Source organism: Rousettus aegyptiacus, unplaced genomic scaffold, assembly GCF_014176215.1.
Source record: "Rousettus aegyptiacus isolate mRouAeg1 unplaced genomic scaffold, mRouAeg1.p scaffold_m13_p_18, whole genome shotgun sequence".
Lineage (NCBI taxonomy): Eukaryota > Metazoa > Chordata > Mammalia > Chiroptera > Pteropodidae > Rousettus > Rousettus aegyptiacus.
Genome location: NW_023416293.1, coordinates 7080294 through 7103907, shown reverse-complemented (window position 1 = coordinate 7103907; position 23614 = coordinate 7080294). Strand labels below are relative to the sequence as shown.

The 23614-nt window shown below is 35.5% G+C and overlaps 1 protein-coding gene and 1 pseudogene across 1 annotated transcript; both read left to right on the top strand.

The window, feature by feature from the left end:
- Positions 1-1768: 1768 nt before the first annotated feature.
- RGS21 (regulator of G protein signaling 21) lies at positions 1769-23387 on the top strand. The gene is made up of 5 exons (XM_016122665.2): positions 1769-1806; positions 4399-4473; positions 8700-8761; positions 12377-12543; positions 22704-23387. Exons 1-5 carry the CDS (start codon positions 1769-1771, stop codon positions 22905-22907), a joined length of 546 nt encoding a protein of 181 aa, XP_015978151.2. The 3' UTR covers positions 22908-23387.
- On the top strand, positions 15599-15717 carry LOC118613441 (annotated as a pseudogene).
- Positions 23388-23614: the final 227 nt, after the last annotated feature.

The window sequence follows — 23614 nt, the reverse complement described above, 5'->3', positions numbered from 1 at the left end:
AGATTATAATGTGGAGTTAAATATTCTTTACAAAAAAAGAGAGGAATTGATCTTTTGATATGGATGAATATTTTTAGCTTTACTCATTTCTATCATGCTATTCAAGTTTAATTATAATTAATTTAGGTATATAAATCTATTAAAATGTAAAATGGTTATTTAACTTTTAAAACAAGAAAAGACATATTTGCTTGCATCAGAAAGCTTGTTAAACTTCTAAATATTTCGCTTTTACTGAGGCAGATATTTTTTCATTCTCAGTAACTTGGTATTTTAAGATAACACCAAAAAAAAAGTGCACTTAGGATATACAATTATGAGATGTGACTAGCAAGTAATGTGACTGATTTGTCAATGAGCATACCAAGAACTAAACATCGAAATGAGCACTGTATTTCTAAGCAGCCACTTTGGGGGATTAGACACATTTCAGTGCCATTGCTCAAAACGTTTTAAACTTCTTTTTAGAATGCTTTGAGAAATAATTTATGAACCATACAAAACTCGGGTTCATTGTTTTATCAACTGCATCTCATACGGCAGTAACTTGAGGGAAAGCAGAATTGAAAAATATAATTTTCTCATCTTTTATTAAAAAAACTTTAAATTTTAAATCATTTCATCCCAAAATAATTACTTTTATAAGCCCATTATATACATTGAGAAAGACAATGGTAAAAATAATAATTAATAATAATCCTTTCTTTCCTGTTATAATGTGAACAGGAATATAATATAATATGGAGTGACAATCAGGGCAACTTTGCTGTGAACTGGCATTCTCATCTAATCACACTATGGTTGTTTTTCCAATGACCACTTCAGCAAATTCCACAGGATTTTATCTCTCCCATTCTCTGTAACCCCTATTAGTCATGTGACACTCTCAAGCATCCTTTCTTTTTTGCAAAATGCTATGGACAGTGTCCCTGAAGGGAATTCCACATGATGCTAAACCTGCAGTCTTCCTCTGACTTCTTGTGTTGTCTTCTTCCCCAGTGCATGCAGACAATGTCGATATACCAAAGTTACTAATGTGTTTAGGTATTTCTTGAACAAGTAAATAGTTACGACTTTGGTTCTAATTTTTGCTCTATTTTTCTGTGCTATTCCCTGTTCAACTAAAGTTCACAGGTTTAACTCTTACTTCTACTCCAATTCCAAGTCCCACTATCCATCCTTACCCCATTCCTATCCCTTCCCTGCTTTGCGACCTTAAACAAATTATTTAACTTCTCTAAGTCTTAGTTTCTTCATATGTAAAATGGGCATAAAAACATTCTCCCTCTCATAGAGTCATGACCAGGAAGATAATGCTCAGGACGTTTCTGATATATTTTAAGTATCGATTATTTTTACTATTATTGTTTCTCCTCCCCCCCCCCAAATCCTTTATGACATCCTCACTGGGATGTCATATAAGCAATTCAACATATTTTTTTAAAAAAAATATGAACATCATCTAGATCTTGCACCAAGATAAAATGGTATACTTTCACTTAAATTATGCAAATCAGAATTAAATTCTTATACATTTGCCACCTATTTAAGTAATAAGAGCAGCCAGCAGTGGTCTTCTTAGGCTAATTAATATACAGGCTTGATATGGATTTAATAGCTCCATGCTGTTTCTGAGTAGGCTGTCAAAATGCTGTGACCTCTGTGTGACAGGAAAGTTAATCAAACGACTTAGTAAATATTGCTATGCATCTCTAAACTTTCTTTTACCTATTAAATTTCCTAAACCTGTCTTTCTTTTGTTACTACCATGATCACTAGTAGGAACACCATTCTTCAGGCTGTAAGGTAACAATCCTGCCATTTGACCCTCTCTATCCTGTCCCTTCTACACAGGCTCCTCGCCACCAATGCCTGTGTTTCCATCTCTCTGCTATTACCCTTGTCCAAACTCTTCTCATCTCGTGTTTGGACCACTACACTATACTTCTAATTCTTCTGCCTGCCTTTATTCTCACATTCTTTCAGTTCATTCCACACACAACCTCGCCACGTTAATTTTCCAAAATTAACGATTTCATACTGTCTGATTAAAGTGTTGTATTCTTATATCATCTATCAAGAGTTCTGACACAATATAAACACTCGAAAAATTTGTAGGATAAATCTCAGAGCCTTATAAGAAATCCTCATTGATTACATGATGGCAGCATGGTCCACAAGAGTCCCACAATACATCTTAACTATGGTTCTGTGAATGTCAAATTTTAGGGGAAAGGAAGTGAAAACAAACATCTATAAATAGCACTGTGTAAGATGCTTTGACTTAAATATTTCTTTAGTCTCACACAATAATCTATGAGAGAGGTACTATCTCCATTTCAGTAGCAAAGAGACCCAACGAGGTCAAGGCTAACTGTTCAGCAGAAAGGGTCCACATTACATAGGAACTCATAACATTGGTCTCGAAATGTATGCCTTTTTCATGCTACCCCTACCTTCTCCTAAGCAGGCATTCAAAAAGTGGAGTTCCTCAGATGTCTTAGTTTTCTACTGCTGCAGTGACAAACTACCACAAACTTGGTGGTTTAGAACAAAGCAATTTTTTATCTTAGAGGCAGGAGGTCAGAAGTCCAAAATCAGTCTCACTGGGCTAAAATCACAGTGTTGTCAAGGCTGGTTGCTTCTGTCCTCACACATCTGATTACTGACTTTGACCCTCCTGCCCCTTCTGGTAAGGACCATGTGATTTACTGGGCCCATCCAGATAATCAAAAAACCATTGCTGTGTTGGGCAACATATTCACAAGTTGAAGACATTAAGACATGGACATTGTTGGGGCCATAAGTTAGCCTATCACAATAGGCATGAGCTCTGATGATGGATCCTGAATCCCCTGGGACTGAGCTGGTACTATTCAGATGTCTCAATAATACCTATACGTGGTAATCTTTTGTCAAGATGCATTGAAAACAATAATCATTCAGCCTTAAAAGACAGTTTGAGTACTCACCTGCTCATTTATTGTGAACCTCTGTTTTCATAAATAAAATCCAATTCTTAGGTTTTCCTGAAAACGAAAGAGAAACATGTAAGGAATAGGAAGTGCACTTTTAATAAATAAAAATTGCATGTCATGGAAGGATGTATGAGAAAGAGCATATTGGGAACTACCTTGAACTCAAAATAGAAATTTCAGTTTCTGTTTCAAAGTTTTAATGTAAAATAAGCCTACTCCTGGCTCATATTTCTTATATATTTGGCATGGTTTTTATCCAGAGGGTCTTTACATTTTGACGGTTTATTTTTCCAAAAAGTTCAAGCAAATATTATAAAGTTAGTACTTCATTGTGCTCCCTCAGCAAAACAAAGTCTAAATATATTTAATGATTCAGTTTTTGCATATCATAAGAACATTACTTAATGGTGCTTGAATTAACAAAATGAATTGCGCTAATTGATGATATCCGTTCTTAATGATACACTGGCTTTTTAGGTCATCTCATCGACTTCCATCAGTCTCATTAGCCCAGGGCCACTTGCGTACTAGGCACCCTCTGGCATTTCTATAGATCAACTAAATGAGGAAGCTTCGATGCAAGGTCAGGGAGAAGCAGATTTTCTGCTGTCTCCCGACTCCTTTCTTCCATCGGGAAAATCATCAATCTTTCAGGAGTGTTTAATTTACATTGAGGGTCATAAATATATCCTCGTAGTATTTTACTTCCAATGAACTCTGTTATAGTAAGATAAAAGCTTGCTGAAGCACAGGATTATATGTACAAAACTTTAGATACAAATAAAAATACCAAGATATGGCCTGTATTTCATTAAATACATCCAAGTATTATTACCTTAAACATCAGCATTTCATAAGGAAATATTGGCAAAAAATGCCATGAGATTCATGGTTAAAATAGAGAAATATTCATTATTAAGCTGTAATAAGTTTATAAATTTCTAAAAAGTATAATGCCCTGTGCCAGCACATTTCACACATGACCAAAATTGTAAAAATACTTAAACATATAGTTGCTTAAGATAAGTGTGTTAAAAGTAGTCTTTCTCAGACTTTCCAAAATGCAAAGAACAAAGAAAAACAAACTGACCTTTGACAGATGAAAGACCTAAAGGTAAACACTGAATTTTATATATATTTTTTCCGAGTTGATTTAACCTCATGTGACCAATAGTTGTCTTGTAAACAGATGTACATGAACTTTAGAAACCAAACTTTCAAATGGAATTTATTTCAGTTATGCCACAGATTATGAGAAATATCACATTTATTCAAAGGGTTATTTGTTACTTAGAAGTTTAAGTGTTTTGACCAGTGGAAAAAGCTGAGAGGAGCATGATTTAAAGAATGCCAATTTGTAACCCAGGGGACAGGTATTTGCATACTAATTGTAATGTTCCTGCTGTCACATTACCTTCAGCTTGAAGATCAGTCAGAAAGAGAAATTCGGCATCATCTGTGACAGTCAGACAGTGGAACGAAAAATGCCAGTGAAGTGAGTTGCTGTTTAAAGCTCTTTTTATCTCAGAAGATGTACAAATGAAATACTTGAGTCTTCATTAGTCTAGATATTTTGTTTCCTTCGTTTATGATAAATATGCTAATTGTTGTCTTTCTTCCTGATTTATTTTTTTCTCCTTTCTCTATTGATTTCTTCTTCATTTCTAAAATGCGTCAACTACTCATGGCTTACATTTGCTGTTTATTTCTATATACTTGCTAAGATAAAGAAAGGTTGTAAAGTGGGAAAAATACCACTGAGCTCTTTATGTGAAGCTCTTCACAATTATTAAACGTGAGACATGAGATGCTTACTTATATTTATGAACCTTGCGAAAGTATTCATTATTGCAATGTTTGTTTAGAAATTTGAAAATGGATATTAAATGCCAAGTAAGGAAGCAGCTGTCACTTCCCCGAGCACATGGACTCCTTGCTTGAATTTCCCATTCTCCAGCACACCGCTAATTGAGTGTGAACAGATAAGTTGTTGGATTCCACATTTTTTAATGCAATACAACTGGTTCTAGCTGGCACAATTAGCAAGATAACTGGTAGCTTTCACGCAGTTCCCATCTGGCCTGGCTCTTCTTCGGACACAAAATATGGGGACTGCTGGCCTTGATGGCACTTGCTTAATGAAGGAAACAGCCAAAACCCCATGAAATACTAAGTCGATTTTGGCTCCAGATAGACAGTGAATTTTCATGGCAAATCATACACACACACACACAAAGTTACTCTGATTATGCATTGTAATTACACAGGAAAGACACAATGAGAAGACCCAGACAAAAGCTCTGTTAAAGTTACAACTAAAACCTAAATAAAAGAGGAAAAGAGAGGGAAATGGCAGTCGCATATTGTCCTCTTTTTAAAGTAACACACGTCATGCGAAATTCAATCAAGTCAGTACATCTTTAAATCATCCACCCTCTTTTTTCTCTAATTTTAATTCAATGGACTTCTTTCTTAACATTTAAATAGTTGCATAAAACATATTGCTCACTCACATCTAACATAAGAAATGTCCCATTTTCATTTGATAATGTACATGATTTAAGAATCTCTTTCTTCTGAAAACTTTCTACTGAGCAGCCAACCACCATAATTTAACTATTATTTAGAGGAAATATTTGTGTAAAGTGTAATAAAACTCTATTACAGAAAAGCATTCTCAAAGTATTTATAGTGTATGTTCCAAAGCATGAACAAAGTACAAACGTATGTGTTTTGACTCATTCATTCTAGAAAGAATCTTAAAAAAAAACAAAAAAAAACAAAAAACAACTTGGGTTGCAAACAGATATGACTGTTTAAACTTTAATTGCCCATTAATATACGTGAGATATTGCATCAGTTACAGCATCTCTGAGCGTCTTGACTAATGGGTAATATGAGATTTAAATAGATCTCTATTGTTTTCAAGATTAAATGAAGTTAAAATATATGACATGCTTAGCACAATGCAGTATGAATTGTAAACACTCATTATATGTTTGTACATTTTAGTGCTATTATAAATATTGTCTTTTACTTTAGTCATATGTTGAAATAATTTGTTCTTCCACCAACTTGTAAATATACAATCAACCCCAAATTTAAACATCAAATTAAGATTATTCCTTAAAATCGTTGCATTTTTCCTAACTTCTAAAAAGTAAACACTCATTACTACCAACCTTTTCAACATCAGGTAGTCACAATCAAAGCTGTCAGGTCAAGCTTGAAACCAGTTAGAAAAGGATGATCTAAGGGCATTCCAGGCATCATCACACACCGGCAGGGGTATTGCTTCAGAGTTGGAGGGCGGTTCTTCCCTTTAGAATGATGTCAGCATTTGGTGGACCTTACATACACCAGGATATCCTAGTATCACTCGTTCTATTATGTATAATCAATACATACATCACCGTACATCAGTAGACTATCTATGAAATGTTAGTGTATATTCCTAATTCAAAATATTAGAATTTTTCTTTTGTCCTTGTGTTCTATATCATCTCCCAGACATTGCTTTCTTCTGCTTTTATTGTTTTCCTGCATTAATGAAGAGAATAAGAATAGCTACCATTTATATGAAACACTTCCATTCCAAAAGACTCCTTTCTATCCAATGCATTCTTCACCATGTATTCCTTTTGCTTTTGGCTTAAGCAAAAACCTGGCTCTCCCAAAAGGCACGCAACCTGCTTTGATGCCGTCCAGAAGGCTACTGCCCGTCTCTTCCAATTTCACATACCTTACGGTTGAGCGGGAGGTCTCTGGTCTGCCGCTTCCCAGTGATGCTCTCAGACTGCTGATCCTGTCCCCTCACCCAGAAGAGCCTCGGAAACTAATAAAATGCATCCAGACGTTCCAGTAGCCTTATCACCATCATCTAGCCACCGCTCCACTTTCATCGACGGCTTTAATACCTGCCACTATTTAGGGATTGGCCATTCACTCATTATTTGTTTATACATTCAATCAATATTTCTTGGACCAGGCACACTGCTCTCGGTGCTGGAAAATAACACTACCTCTGGCATCAGACGGCTTACATGCCGACGGCAGAGTGCGTGTTTATCCTTGAATGCTGTTGCCTAGACACTATTTCTCATTTTCTTTGATGATTTTTCCTCATTCAAAATCGGGGTGCTGTGTGGCCAGGTTTGGGCTGAAAACATCCCTCTGCCCTATTCATGAATATATATCCTACAGAAGCTTTTAACTTGAATAGCCTTCAAGCCACCAAATTTCAATCTGCAAATAGAGATGACACGTTTAAACATATGCATTTTAAATGACTATATGACAATTTTAGCACTACCTGTAGAATTCTTACGATTCCTGATATTTGAGTCATAGGATTTATAACATATGCTTATTAGAGCGACAGGGTATACAGTGCACAAAGCCCTTTAATGCAAAATTAAAGCTATAGTTGGGTCTCATTCTCCATTTATAAAAGATGGAAACTGAACAACCCACATTGATTCAAATGTTCATTTGAATACAAAGCCACCATTTTAAAATGTTTTCACAGGAATCTTGTGTCCCCAAGATCAAGTCACACAAGGGAGACCCCACCACTGGGGAAGAAAGTTTGAGATAGGAAATGAATCTTCTGTCACACAGCACCACTGAGTGTATCCTCTATGCAGAAAGCCATTATTATCTGAAAATATAACTACAATAGTCACAGCAGAAGAGATCACGATCAATATTAATACAAATAATAAAAACTATGGCAAATTACAGGAAGTAACAGAACATAAAAGCGTAGAGATGCTTCACACTGGCACATTTAAGATTAGTCACCTCGATATGCAAATATAAAATTTTGTCAGAATAACTAGATAGGAGATTCCTTTTTATTATCAATCATTTTAATAGAGACCTTCACTTAGAACATCCCTTTCCACAATGGAGTCATTTGCACATCATGGCTACATTACCTAAGCTAGTTCTTTCAGGGCGGTAGGTACTTTCCATGGATAAGGCTTATTTCATCAGGATTTTTGTTTATTAAAAGATATATTTGCATTGCAAAAGTTTATATTTTAAACTTGATTTGTTATTTCTGCATCGCATCCCCCAAATTATACCTTCTTCAGAAGACTTAAGTCTATAAATTTTTTGACTGCTTTGGAAAAGATATTACCTCATCCTGACAGATTCCTAGATTTAAATAAATCTGGAAGGATAGCAGTCTAAGGAAAAATAAAGGCTGCCTCAGAGTGAGATAAGTATGTCTCAAAATACATTTAAAAAAAAAACTTTTTCAAACATTTCAAACATGTTAGAAATCCTTAATAAAAACTCTAAGATGCATAATTATGAAACAGATAATTTCGTATTGTGGAAATTTAGAAAATAGTTCATTCATCACTATTGCTATGATGATATAGTTGAGAAGAAATTCACTAAGCTCCATAGAATTGTGAGCGATCTCTCTCTCACGCCTTTACCAGAACCCAAGAATTTGCAAGTGTTATTAACACTGTTAGCTACATTAAAAAATAATTTGCTGATGTCAAATTATATCCTACTTTGTGTTGCCTTGCTGCCCACTGCGGGAAAACATATAATTCTTGTTAACCTTTTGCAGTTTGATTAATGTTGCAAAGCTCATTTAAATGACGTGATTCAGCGAATACACATAACTTGCATATGACTATAAGTTACAGAAGAAAAAGATCACAATGCTATTGTCAAGGGTAGATGTTGTTTCTACAGGTCACCAACAACAGAAGCGGTGGCGCGGTCTGAGAACATGGACTCGCTTTTAACCAGCCAAGGTAAGAACCAATTAATAGGTTTGCAAATACAATACTTAAACATGAATTGCTAAATCCTGATAGTTATAGATACATAGTATGGCTTCGATCAATATTTAATCAATCTAAGATCCTCCATAGTCGCACAAATTCATACAAACCCAAAGTCTAAATGGAATTAGGTTAGGCCAAAAATAAGATTATATGAATCTAACCACTAAAACAGAAAGAAAATTTCAAATAGCAAGTGAGAAATGTGTCATTTCCTTAGACTCATTATCATTTGATGCATATAAATAACTACATTTTTCCAAGTTGAAAGAAACATACAAACTGCTGAAAAGTTGAAAATTTAAATAAATCATTTGTTTTTCATGCTCTATAGGCCAAAATAAAAATTTTAGGTATTTATTTCAAGTGAGTTATTTTCATTTTTATTAAACACAAAACCATATTTAAATGTATGTATATTAATATGTATATTGATATGTGTTGACATGTGTCGATATGTATTTACATTTGCTATAATGACTCAATAAGGTAATTTTGGCCAATTATAAATAAAATATCGCAGAATTCAATACGAAATAGTCATTTATAAAGGTGTCTAGAAGTTCTGTTTCTGTGAGAAATAATCCTGCTTCTCAGCAGTTCTACCTCATATGGGGGAAAATGACCCTATAGAGACATATATAGAAAATGCTCAATGTCGTCTGTTTATACTAATCAAATGGCATTCCTATTTTGAATCCATAAGTAAATACAAGAATATAAAAACAGTTTAAAACATGATGAAGCTGAATTAATTGTTCATGCATATATAAAGCTTTATTGGATTAGATAAAATTATACTCTGATTTTATGACTCTTAAATAACTAATTCCTAAAGCACAGACATAAAATAATTTGCATTACTCCTAAAATCCAACTAAGGAGATATACGAAAGACATCAAGAACATGGGATTGCATTTTTATAAGTTTGGAGTGGCGTTTTTTTCCCCTTAAGTCGCCAGTGGGACAGGTCAGGTTAGCTAAGAGCAGAAAGTCTCTCTGCCAGCACAGGGGACTGACTTCTCCATGACAGCACCATCAGACAGAGGCACCGAAGGCTTTAAGATGAAGACAGATGCTTCCATCTGCACATCTCCTGGGGGTTTATATTTCACGCCCACATAGTGTGGAAAAGTCGTAGATTAATCTGAACAGCTGTTTAGTTCCTACATTTTATAACTCCAGAGAAAGAGCTTTTTAATGCTCTTGACAATTCAGTGACTCACGGAATTATCTGATTGTTTTGTTGACTGGAGGATGTGCCTCGCATGCACTGGGCACGGCATTAGAGTAGATTTCACCAACTACTGCTGACTTTTTCTTTGGTGAGCCTCACTGGATCTAACCAATAGCCATTTCATACAGCAGAAAGTGCTCTCTGCTGTTAGGATTTTAATTGTATTTAGCATATTATTCCAAAGTCAATTGCCATCTTTTGAACATTCAAATTATATGTATAGAAGAGTAGCTCAATAAAATATCATGTCCAAGACAGAGTTTACTAGCTCCAGTTTTAGTTATTTCTTCTGTTCCATTGTGTTCTAAGATGATAATGGTTAGTTCAGGTAAATCCTTCATTGAAATCTCAGGATGGGAAAAAAATCATAATTGTTTTTGGTCTCTATCTTCCCATCTGTATTTAGACAATCCTCATGGGGAGAAAGTTTCATAGGCCTTAATGAATCTACAATATTCTTTTAACATTATTAAAGTATACTTTATTCTCTCTATAAAATATATTTTATCATGAATTCTGCTTAGAACCCTCAAATTCATCATTGTTTGGAACAAACTCATAGAAAGTTTTAATTGAGTGTTACTGAAAGGATTCTCACAACCTAAATTTATGTCACAGAAACTTCTTGGATGTATTTTTAAATTCAAGAATCATGCAGCCAGTTGAATTTTTTATAGTGCTCACATATTAATGACATCTAACGCTCCAATATTGCTACAGAGAATTTCAGTCAGTACCCAATAATCGTTTGCAGTGATTTGCTATTTCAACCATATTTTTAAAAAAAGAAAGAAAGAAAACACCACTAAATTTATTTTAATCTAGTGTTTTTAGACACTTCAGTCTTGTTCCATGATCATTTTCTATTTTCTCTGACTAAATCTGTGCTTCCCATCTACAAACAACTGACTTAAGCTCCTTTTCCATAAACCTTTCTCTTGAACTTTATTTTTCTCTAGTTAATTTTCCTTTCCCCTAATTCTCATAAACTCATACCCCCCCTACTTGGGGATGCAAAGGATCAACTCTCTGAGTGTGAAGTCAGGGAAGAGCTGCACTGAGCAAGCGCAAAGGGGCCCTCCTGGGAAGCGGAGAAGAAAATCACCAACGTTTTAGAAGAGAAATCCCTCTGAGAAGATAGAGTGCTGATGCACGTTTTCCTCCCCAAGAGAGACAGTCTCACTTATAAACAGATACACTGCTGTCCGAAGGTTGCAAACTGTGAAAGGGTAACATGAATTTACAGTTCTGGCTGTGCCCTGTCAACAATGCAAATCTAAAAATGAACTTCCTCATGTATCTTACTTGGCACACTCTCAACCATACTCAGTCCTAAAAGATTTAGCAAGAATTACCTTCTCGAATGAGCTCTAGGTATACCAAAGAATACGTCAGGGCCTGTTTTGATAAGAAAAGTAGAGAAAAGAAGGGTCTAAACAGGTAGTCACAAACTCAAATATTTATGAGAGAAAGAAATAATAATTGTGCAAATTTGGCTGAAAGTAAGATAATGGAGAGAAGTGGGACCTATGAGAATCTCAGACTGCAAGCTCTAAACTGTTGTTATTAAACATAACAAAAATGCATACGCTAGTCAAGGCAAAGTCAACAAGCCTAGAGGTAGATAGGCCCATTTACAGCCCCTAGTCTAAAGTTTCTGGAGTAATGCATGCTCAGGGGACTACCCGAAGGCAGGAAAACACCATGCATAAGCTAAGCTAGAACAGGTAACCCGGGAAAAGCGTATTTATTTGCCTTATTGAATTAAAGTTGCCTATCAATACATAAAGGGGAGAAGCATACAGACCAAATATCTTGCCAGCTACTTTCTCAGTATAGAGATTAGGATGGCTGATATATTCACACAACACTGATAAATACCAGTCCTTCCTCCTTTCCTTTAATAAGCCCAAGCTAGCACAATCTAACCTGTTTACATCAAATTGTGTTTTCTCAACAACTTATAGAAAAAGATATTCTTATTTTAAATTAGTAACACCATTAACTTAGTGCAATGGGTCTAAAAAGCAAAGTCCATAGGGTTTTCTAGGAAGCAATGGCCATTAAGACTTTTCCCTAAATATAACTCATTTTTAGATCTAGAAAGGAAAAGCACAGGTTTTCACTGTTAATGGAGCTACTTCTGGAAATATAGATATAATATTTAATGTTTATGATCATCGATCTAAATAAGGTTTCTAAAGTTAAAAACTAAAACATATAACTGTTGAAGGATGATAAATATTCACCGCTGAATACTCAGGAAATGCTCACACCATACAATGTACTTATTTGGTCATATTACTGAGCTACATGATGTACAAAATTTGTCTCATATATTTTATAGCTGGTCTGGATGCTTTTAGAACATTTCTAAAATCGGAGTTCAGTGAAGAAAATGTTGAGTTCTGGCTTGCCTGTGAAGACTTCAAGAAAACAGAAAATGCAGAAAAAATTGCTTCCAAAGCCAAGATGATTTATTCTGAATTCATTGAAGCTGATGCCCCTAAAGAGGTGAGTAAAATATTCCAGGATAATGAATATTCCTCTCTCAGCAAATCTGCTTCCAATTAAAAGACACTAAATCTATCTAAAGAGAAATCAAATTGTTGCTATGTATTCAAGTAGAAAATGTTCATCAACTTCAGAAAAAATCCCTGAAGACGATCCTCTGTGTTTCACTAATTCAGCAAATATAGTTCAATACTATTTCTGTTTTCTTAGTACAGGATGCAGGCTTTTGAGAAATTGTATCTCCTATCTCAAATTAAATGGCTCTAAAGTTAACCTTACTTAAGATGTGTTCTTGGATTTCAAGTGAATTTTTGTTTCTCCTTTTCTAAGCCATGGAAGTCAATGTGGGATTCTTGAATGATTTTTTTTTAATTTTGTGCTAGCTTGTGTGTGTGTGTGGGGGGGCACTTACAACCAAAAACACAAATTCTTTATTTTTAATAATTTGGAGATTCACACTATGGCATGTAATGTCTTTCTTTCCAAAATAAGAGTTTGCTCACTTTTATATTTTTTATGGTAAAAATGACCCAGAGGTGTGAGGCATTGTCTCAAGGAATCAAGAACCACCTGTGCTGTTTCTAAGATCAGAAAAATAGAAAAAAAGACATAGATAGAAACCCAGAATAACTGCCTTAAAAAAGTATCATATGTGTGTAACATTTCATTTATATTAGATTTGATTTCCAGAACTAAAACCATGATTGTCTCCACATACCTCTTTAATGTTTAACTGTAAAAGTTTAAACAATTTCTATTTTAAAACTGCTTTGACTGGACTTAAATAGAAGCAAAGAATTTTAATGCATAAGTAGCAAAGAGGAAGTTACTTAAACTACTAGTACCAAACGTAAACTACTAGTACAAGTTATCTTTCTTACAGAGGCGCAAAACTGATACCCTCAGAAGTGACAGACAACTACCGTATTTTCTGATCTAAAATTAGGATTCATGATATGAGAAGGGTTGTTATATTTATGGGGCAAAGAAAAGAATAGATGAAATGCACACTTTCAGAAAATCTAGGACATAAAATCTGCCTTATCGATAGTTCAAATTTTTGATGGACATTAATTACTGCAGCAGATGTCGACCTAGTATGACATTCCAGAAATACGAACCACTGAACCATTGCCTGGAATTCGTAGGCGAAAAAAAAGGAAAAAAGAAAACTTTAACTCATGTGGATCTATTTCGACATTCACTTCCCAGTTACCCTCTGAAAATAAACAAATAATGCTAAAAATTTTAAAGATAGTATTTAAGATTTATCAAGTTGATTAATGTGTCATTACCTAAAAAGACTTTGAAATCAACTCTAAAGATATTCTATTAATTGTGATATTGGTTTGAAAGCCAGATTTTCCCCCTTCTTTATGAATCCATCTAATTGTGATTGTTCTAAGTTAACATTTTCAAACATTATGTATGAAAAATCTTCTAAAGAGAAATGTAATCTTTTAATTATAGCTGAATTCAAATTTATAATATATAGATTATCAATTTTGACAATAGTTTCGTTTGTTTTCTCAATTTTCCAAAATAGATTTATATAGTAATAATTTAAATAGTGTAGTTGTTATTTTAGGATATAAACTTTTATAGCTTTTTATAATTTATGCATCTAATAATTTTGACAAGATAAAATATAATTAAAATTATGGCTATGATGAAATTCACTGAAAATAAAGAAATAAGTATTAAAAATAGTCATTGTCTTCCCTATTATTTGCTATTTATTATTTCCAATTTAAATTACTAATGGGCATTTGCCTCTTATACATCAATTGTAGTCTTCAAGGTAGTTCTCTACAAGCTGCTAGTTAAAGGTTAAATATAATACAATTAATTGTTAGTATGTTGAGTTATTAAACAGATTCTTAGAGTGGCTGTCCACACAATGAAGTTATAGAGGAAGAGGAGATTGAAAAGAGAGATAGTAAGAGGAAGGAGAGATGGTAAAACCAGTCAAATACACACAATATAATTTTTTTAAAAATTAAAGTTTGTTACTAGCACAGAAGGAAAGAATGATTAACTCTATCTGGAGAGAAAGGGATGAATTTGTAGAATGGCTCATACTTGAAGAGGTATTTCATGAAAAATAAGTAATATATTTCAAAAGAGCAAATGAAAAAAGAACATTTCAGACTGAGAGCACAGCAATATAGCACAGAGGTACAAAGCTTCCTGTTGTTGTCCAGAAATTGTAAGTGTTTTGATACAGCGTGAGGGTGAGTTCGAACAGGCAGCAGTAGACACAAGAAAGCGTCAGAATATTCTAGATTTATCTAGTAAGTAGATTTAATGAGACAAAGTGATACCTTGAGAGGGAGGTTGGAAAAATAAAAAAATATATCATTTTTTAAATTTCCTAAGTAGAAAATTAATAGGAGATTGAGATTCATATACATATATTCTCCATTTTTATATTAATTAAGAGTTGCATAACTGACTCTTATATAGAATTAAAATTATAACCAGTTTTCTTGGTAGAAAATCCTAAAGAACAATGGAAAAGTTATGTAATTCAGATGTCTAGTAAATCCCCTTCACTTTCTTTTCAACTTTTTGTGTCTTTATTTCGTCATCTATAAAACTGCTAGCATGGCTTAATTTTAATTGATGTAATTAGACAATTTACAATTTGTACTAAACTTACTAAATGATCCTTCTCTATAAACTGACATTACTTAATGGTTCTCAGTTTTACATTCTAAGTTTTATGCACATAAAAATCGAACTTTCAGGCTTCCATAAGATGATAATTGCAACTAGACTTTATGCCCTTTTCCCTTACAGTGTTATCTGCACTCTGGCTTCTCCACCAGTACAGGGTTTGTGTGGTGTAAAGCAGGGAGCTGCTGAGACCTCAGTTCAAATCTCGTAATCTTGTGTAAGCTATTTATTCTCTCTGAGGCTCAGTTTCCTCATCTAAAACTTCATCTTAAAAAAAGCATTTAACAACCACACCTGACAGATTAGAATGATGAGTGAGACCATGTGTCTAGAGTAGTTTTTAAGTGCAGAACAGTTTTTAAGAGATTTTAATCTCATCTACAGCCATGCCACCCTGAATAAGACCAATCCCGTCTGATCTCGGAAGCTAAGCAGGGTCGAGCCTGGTTATTACTTGGATGGGAGACCACCTAGGAAGACCAGGTTCTGTAGGCATAAAAAATTTAAAAAATAAGGGATTGTAAGCTGACAAGTTCCTTGCAATCTGTGAAGTCAACCACGGGTTGCCTCACCTTAAAAAAAAAAAAAATTAATCCCTTTCTTTCCTCAAACAAGTCACTCTAAGTACTACTGAACGAACTTGAAAACAACCATTAACTAACTTCTAGGAACATTTGAAGATAAGGAACCTTTAAAGACTTGATAAGTGTACCATGCTAGAGCAGCTGAGAAAAAAAGACAGTCTTTGAAAGTGAACCATGTGAGTGGGAAGATGCCGGTTAAAGAATCACTGCATTAAGCTTTCACGAGTGTTGTCATTGGGAAATACAGGTGATATGATAGCACATAGCAGAAAAATTCAAGTCTAGGGAATCAGAAAATGCGGCTGAAAATCATGACTAAATTTTGACTAGAAATTTGAGTATAGAGGGAACGAGACAAGTTAGGGGGAGGGAAGGAGAGGAAAGGAAAGGAAAGGAGAGTGAAGCAAAGGACCAGCCAGGGCCTGGAAAGCGAGTCCAGTGACGAAGCAGCCTCGTGCTATGTGTCTCCCAGTACACACTGAAGTGACAGTACGTCCACGATCCCAACGATTTCTGCGTCGTATTTATTTCATCTTAAAATACATGTATCTTTAAAAGGGGTGGGGGGATGGGGAGAAAGAGAGAGAGGAAAGAAAAAGAAGAAAAGGGACGGAGGGGAGAAAAGTTAAGAGCCAAAGAAACTATAAGCAACATCTGTCTCATTGGCTCTCCGTGCTCACTGTCTCAGGAAGGCATCTCAGCCACGCACTCGGCACAGGTGAAAAGCGAACTGAGCCTTAGAGAGAAAATGATGAGCTCTGCAGTCACTAAGATACACAGATCATGAGGAGGGATCTACAGCCATGCCGTTAGCCTTCACATTCCTTTGTCTAGATCTTCTACGTATTTTAAATGTTCCTGACGCAACCTGGGAACCTTGATATTCACACTAAAGGCAAAAGTATAAAGTTATCTCATCACACAGAGTCTATCTATCAAAACTTTATTTCTCATAGTCTCTCTATTTTGCATAACTTCTTAACTATGAAGCCCAGATTCAAATATGGCATTTGGAAGGGGTAAAAAAAAAAAGCGGTAGAAATATTTCTTCTAATAATTTGCAGTATCATTTTGGCCCTCTGAGAAAAAATCAAATGCTACATTTCAACTCAAAAACAAAATACTTGGGTGTTTTTCAAATGTCCACATGTCCCTATGGCACTTAAATGAATCTAGGATTAGCACGTTGGGTTGGTGAAGGAACCCAGTCCATCCACTTCCGTTCAGAGACTTCAGATAGCTTTTGCTTATGCACGTGTTTTTTTTTTTTTTTAGCAGTCCTTATACATTACTGTTTTACATGTTATTACTGTATACATTATAATTTATTTTATTTCTCTTGCCCAATTTAATGTTAGTACTACCTCCCAACTTGTGTCATTTATTTCCATCTCGAAAACCAGTAACAGCAAACGGATATGGTTCAGTGCATGGATGGTTTCCTTCTAGTTGCCAATTCTCAATTTTAATAGTCACCCTTGAGAATATGTTTCAGGATATCCATTTGCCTTGAATGATGCCAAAAACTGAAGTAAGACTAGAGGTGTTGGTGGTGATTAAATAGAATTACGTCATCGAAAACGTGATTACAGGTGGCTTTAATTCCAACAGTCGTTTTTAAGCTCTGATGTGATTGAGGGCTGAGAGGCTGCCTGCTCCATTTTAGCGGGGTGTTTTACATATGCATGCACATGCCCTTTGCATAATGACAGTCTCCTGCTACACTATCGATTCTAAATGAGGAAAGGCTATCTAATTTGAATGTGAGAACACAATTGGAAAGTTTTCATTCAAATTATGTAAAAGATATATAAAGCACAGTTTAGGGTCACAGGAAAGCCACAGGGGACACTTTAAAATGTGTTCTTCCTGCAAAAATGACGTGTTAAGAGCCAAAAAGAATGAAAAATGGCTGCCATAGAAAAGTGGAATATGGCATGTATAATTTGCATTTAACAAAATCATGTGAGTATTAGAATATCCTGGATCTGTAGCATAAAGTTGTGTTGAAACAACTACCACAACCATCATTCAGGAGGCGGTCACTGTAATGCATCGGGTTGTTGTCAATGTCAGCTGTGTCAAGGCCTTTTCAGAACTGAGAGGATGTAAGAGCCTCTAAACAGTCATGATGGCATCTCGGATGCCATTTCGTGAGACTCACAATCCCACGTTTTGTTTTCTGAGCCTGGCAGTGCAGTCATCACAGATATCTAAGATAACTCGTGAACTTTTGAAAAATAAGCAATTAAAATATGGTATTTCTGAGAATCCTTGAAACTAAAGAGCATCCATGCACACAAAATGCAAGTGACTATATCAGTAAATAATATTAATATAACTCTGTTTGTTTCATTAACTGATAAAGCGTTCAGTTAGCCCATGCTCTGGACTAACCAGTTTGAGGTGGTCAGCAAAGTCTAAGCTTCTGTATAACTCTCGTAGCTCAGGAGTTTCTCAAGATCATGCTGGTGGAGAGTCTGCCTCCCCAGAGGGTCAGCTCCAAATAGAACTCTTCCTTCAGCATACCCCAAGCTCGACATCTCCTCTGTCTTATTTTGGGGGGGGGGATAGAAATGTGTTTATGTATCTTCTGTGTAAATCGAATTTGAGATGAGTGCAAAGTGAGGAATGCAGTTTGCAGACATGCTCCCAGCAGTGATCCTATTAAAGGAATTTACGTGTCAAAATATGTATTAGGCTTAATGTTTTCATCTTTTTTTTTCATGATATAGAAATTTCAGGGGTGTCAAGAAGAAAAGACAGGCACTTTGGGTCACCTATTCTCAAAGCTCACTCAGATTGACTTCTCAGGAGCATTTAACAAAATCGATCACTCTTTCGTAGGTGAAATACTGTTTTCAGGTGGCTTCCAATGCCTGATGTCCTCCTCTCCTAATGACAGCTCTTCAACAATTTCTTTTGCTGTTCTGACTCATAACCCAACACACACTAAAATGACAGAGGTGGTCTGCTTTTGTTTCTGCTTCCCTTTCTCTCACGGGATCTCTTCCGGTCCCATGGCTTTAAAAGCTCTTTCAAAGTTAACAAACTCAAATATGAGTCCTAATTTCCTACTCAAAACTTTCTTCTACCTGAGTCTCTCCATCTCAATTAAAGGTAATGACATTCTTCTATTTATTCTGGATAGATCATCAGTAGTCATCCTTGATTCTTCTGGGAGGATATCTGACTTAAGCTAAATCATAAGACATGAGGGTAAGTCATCTTTAGAGAATAAAATGGTGGAAGAAAGGATTTTAGATTAAACCACATAAACGAAGGCTTTAGGTGCAAGATTTGTCCTGGGAAATAAGTGACAGTAGCCCAGTTTCATGATTGTCACTAAGGACAAGGAGGAGACAGTTTTGTGACAAAACATTGAAGGTCAGAGATGAGGAAGGTCAAATGCCAAGCTAAGAAGTTTAAATTTTATATTATATAAAAAAATGGGTTTTCGGCTGAACACTTATATGATGAAAGTGATATTTCGGTCAAATTTATATAATAATGATATCTATGGTGTCAGAGGGAAAGACATTGTAAGAAGAAATATTGGGTAAGAGGTAAATTCCACGGTTTAAGAATGACATTAGGGTACAAAAGACTAAACCGGACTGATAAAAGTAAGAATGAAAAAGATCATTGAGAAATTACAAAATAAAAAACAAGAGGAAAAAACATATGTATAATATAGTATATATATATATTTATATGATAAGAGGTCAGAGAAAGAAGAGGTATCGGAGATAATCCCTACATTTCAAGCTTCAACAACTTGGAGAAAAATAATGGCATTTACAAAAATATGTGGGTATGATGTTTTCTCACTGACATTAAGCTGACTTGCCAAATCACATCTTCATAAGGCCACTGATTATCTCCTAGGAACAGTGTCTTCACTTGTCACTTGGCTGTCAATAGCTAATGTTGGCGGTTCCTTGGTAGGAAAACAGGTAAATCAGAAAAATGAGAGGAATAAGTCAGAAGTGCAAGCTTCATATATTTCAGTAAGTAATATTCGTCATCAGAGTCAGGTTGAAATGGAATAGTTCTCATCAAAATTTAAACATGATTTTTAACAAATATAGAAACATTTTTTTTCACTGTCTTTATATGACATATATTTATTGAGTCTTTACACTGTGCAAGGTATAGTGAGAAATGACCAAAATGCAAATATTGTCAATGTAACACAAAGTCCTTTAAGAGGTCAGAAAAGAAAAAATAATCCACAAGTAAACTCTACGAGGTAGATGATATTTGAATGTGCCCTTAAAGACATAAAAGATTGTGAATGACTTAGGTAAAAAGGAGTGACTTTCACTAGACTGGGGTGGTATGCAAAAATGGTCATAGATGGGGAAAAACAAGGAATTTGAGAGGAATCATCTAGCCTGGTGGAAATTGAGGGCAGGCACAGAAGACAGAAATGTGTAAGTCGAGACCACATTGTCAAGACCATGAATGCCGGAACAAGGGCTTTGGGGTTTTTAAACAGGGAATGTGGAGTTATTGCGTGTGTTCAATTCTGATTAAAATAATAATCAGGCAACACTGTGCCCTGGGAAAGCTCACCCTAGGAAAGAATGCCTCAATGAGCTGAGTTGCTATAGTTACCATTATGGGGACTATAAAGTTAAACAAATTGCAGATGATGCCGTTAAAGAATGAACAGCATTGTTAAAGGAGGAAAACAGGAGATATTTCCTCTCATATCCCCACGACACAGAGCAGATTTACAAAACAGATGACCCTAGAGTTTTAAAAACCACTGTAAGATCGCGATAGCAGCCCCTGTGCACCGACTCACTCGTGAGGCGGGCACCATACCAGGGTCCTAACTGTGATCACGCCCCCTCCCTGCTCAAAGCCCCCAGGGTGGCTCTGTTGCTTCCAGCAGAAGAACAGGAACTCCTTGCACAGCACGGAAGCTCCATCTGGCTGCATCTCCTGCCCCAACCTCACCCCGAGGACTTTCTTCCTCGCACAACACACTCCACCTATCCAGGCAGAGTGGCAGTTCAGAACATAACACATTCTTTCCAAAATCAGGAACTCTACATTTATGTTTGTTTTGTTTTGTTTGTTTTGTTTTGTTTTTCTGCCTGAAATGTTTTCCCCCAGATTCTTAGAGGACTGGCTTTTTCTCATTCATCAAGTTCAAATCTAGAATAATTTATTTAGTTGTTGATTGTCTTTCCCCAAATATGGAAAGCATTTGGCACATAACGAACACTCAAATATTTGTAGAATCAATGAGTGTGCGATCATCTCACTTTAACTCTTACAACAACTCAGTCGAGAACTACCTCCTTAAAGATGAGAAAGCAGACCTCGAAAATATTAGTCACTCACCTCAGGTCACCCAGGTGCTCTGTGGCAGATCACAGGTTTGAAAATCATCCCCTTCTTTTCACGACCATGCGCCATCTTCCTGTACAAAGAAGTAGAAATTAATTCCAGATGTTGAGGGCATCGTGAGAGCCAGGCCATTCAATCTGGAACGTAGATGCAGGACCTAAGAAAGAAAATATCCATAAGCAAATAATGGTCTTTCAATGATTCTTCTTATTTATTTTTCTTCTTCCTAAACTAATTGTCTTAAAATAGTTTGATATTACTTATCTCGTTTAGTCCTTAAAACTCTTTCAGAGAGATGCTATTTCTATTCTCTTTTATACCATGGAAACAAAGATTAAAGGAAATCACAGAATCCGCTTCACTCATACAAATAGCAAGTAGGCACTTGAGGGGAGATTTGACGGCAGGTCTGTCTGTCTATCTTTTAACTTCGATTCAATAAACATAAATTGTCATTTATAGTATTTTTTTTTACCAGACCCCAAACTTCTGGCATTTTTACAATCTCCCCCATTTTGCCAAGAAACATTTTAATTTGAGTCAATAAATATTCATCGATTGCTGATCACACGTTAGTCTGCTAAGTGCAGACAAATAGAATGATGAATAAGACAGATACAGCACCTGCCTTGGTAAGCTTTTAAGATTCCAGTCTCTTTTGTGCTTCATGAATATTTTCAGTTTAAGTTAAACAACTTGGATTTGAAATTTTCTGCTTCTCTGAATATATCCTGAAATGTGCGTGGAGGTGGACAAGTCTCTCCACAAGAAGGTTCGGGGAGTTTTACATACTGGCGGGTGGGTGGTGTTTCAGCAGGATAGATCTCTATTAGACCTTGCCGGGGAGCCTTATGTGTGGCGGTGGTAGGAGGCAGGGTACACACACACACACACACACACAAACATGCACACATATGTATGTACCATCCACGGGAGGCATGGGGTCTGTGTAGAGGGGTGCTATTTGGTCCATTTGGCAAGCAAACACACACACACACACACACACACACACACACACACACACAAATTAGAATGAAAAGCAATATTGCGGGAAACAGCACAGAAAGGTATGGAGAATGGGTTGGTGGAAGCTGTCCTAGTAAATTCTAGTTGTTGTTCTGCTCCTTGGAAAATACATTTTAGATATTAAGGCCAAAGTACTAGAAAAAGGAAGGAAGGCAGGAAGGAAGGAAGGCAGGAAGGCAGGAAGGCAGGAAGGCAGGAAGGAAGGAAGGAAGGGAGGGAAAAAATTTAAAATCAAAATATTATGTTTGCTTTTTCACTTGGCTATTTTTTATAATCTCAAAGTAAGGCTCTACCTATGTTCTTTGCCCATGCCAATCCTATCATACTAGGAAAAACACATCGAGCCTGTCATGCATCGGAAAATGATGCACGACCTTTCTGCTGTTTTGCATCAGTTTATCTTTGTGTTTAGAGAGAAAATTCAAATAATATGTGAATCTACCATCTGTATAAACTGTGTACTCTTTGGTTAAACTAGTCTAATGATATGCAAATTTATTTCCGCAGATTAACATTGACTTCAGCACCAGAGACCTCATCTCAAAGAATATCGCAGAACCAACTCTCAAATGTTTTGATGAGGCTCAGAAGTTAATCTACTGTCTCATGGCCAAAGATTCTTTTCCTCGATTTCTAAAGTCAGAGATTTACAAGAAACTGGTAAACAGCAAACAGGTTGGAAATCAAAAAAAATGGTTCCCTTTCTTGTAAAGAAGAAAAATGACCAACTAAAAATAACATAATTTGGGGGAAAACAAGTGATAGGACTAATTAACTCTCAATAATTATACATTGAGGCAAAAATATTGAGGCAACAATATAAGATTTTTAGGGTTTAGAAAACATTTTTTACTCTAACAGAAAAATAATATTTTATATATGAAGCCTGAATCTCTAAGTTATTTGTTCAGAGTTTATTTATTTCATTAGGTACTTAAAAATCAGTTGGGGAGCACAAAAGGAGTTTCTAGATATATAATACACTCTTAAACCATAAGTGGACATTCTTATAACATTATAAATTCAAGAAACGATATGTCCTCATGTTGCTGAGTGGGAAATTGTTTAGCATCATAGACATGATTTTAAATACCATGCACATTGTCCAAAACCTCACTTCTGTAAAAAGAGAAATTGTGAACCAAACACAACCCTTCATTTAGTGCATTCAACTATCTCTTTTTAATTAGGATCTGCTACATAATAAAGTAGCAGTGTGTAAAGTGCTGTGGCTCTCAGATTAATTACAAAGAAAAACTGAAAGCATGTATGCTCATCATTTATATATATATAGTGCATACGTGCGCACACACACACATATAAAATCTGCCTAATAAACCTGTTGCTTGAACTTGGTAAAAATATATCACTTGGTTTAATTCAACGGTATCACATAGCCATGTATGGGAAGGACTTTG

Excerpts from the sequence above, each read along its gene's own strand:
- RGS21 (XM_016122665.2), top strand. The coding sequence starts at position 1,769 with ATGATCACTAGTAGGAACACCATTCTTCAGGCTGTAAG. Across the intron at positions 4,474-8,699 it reads GAACGAAAAATGCCAGTGAA|GTCACCAACAACAGAAGCGG; the intron begins GTGAGTTGCTGT and ends TTGTTTCTACAG. Across the intron at positions 8,762-12,376 it reads CTCGCTTTTAACCAGCCAAG|CTGGTCTGGATGCTTTTAGA; the intron begins GTAAGAACCAAT and ends TATATTTTATAG.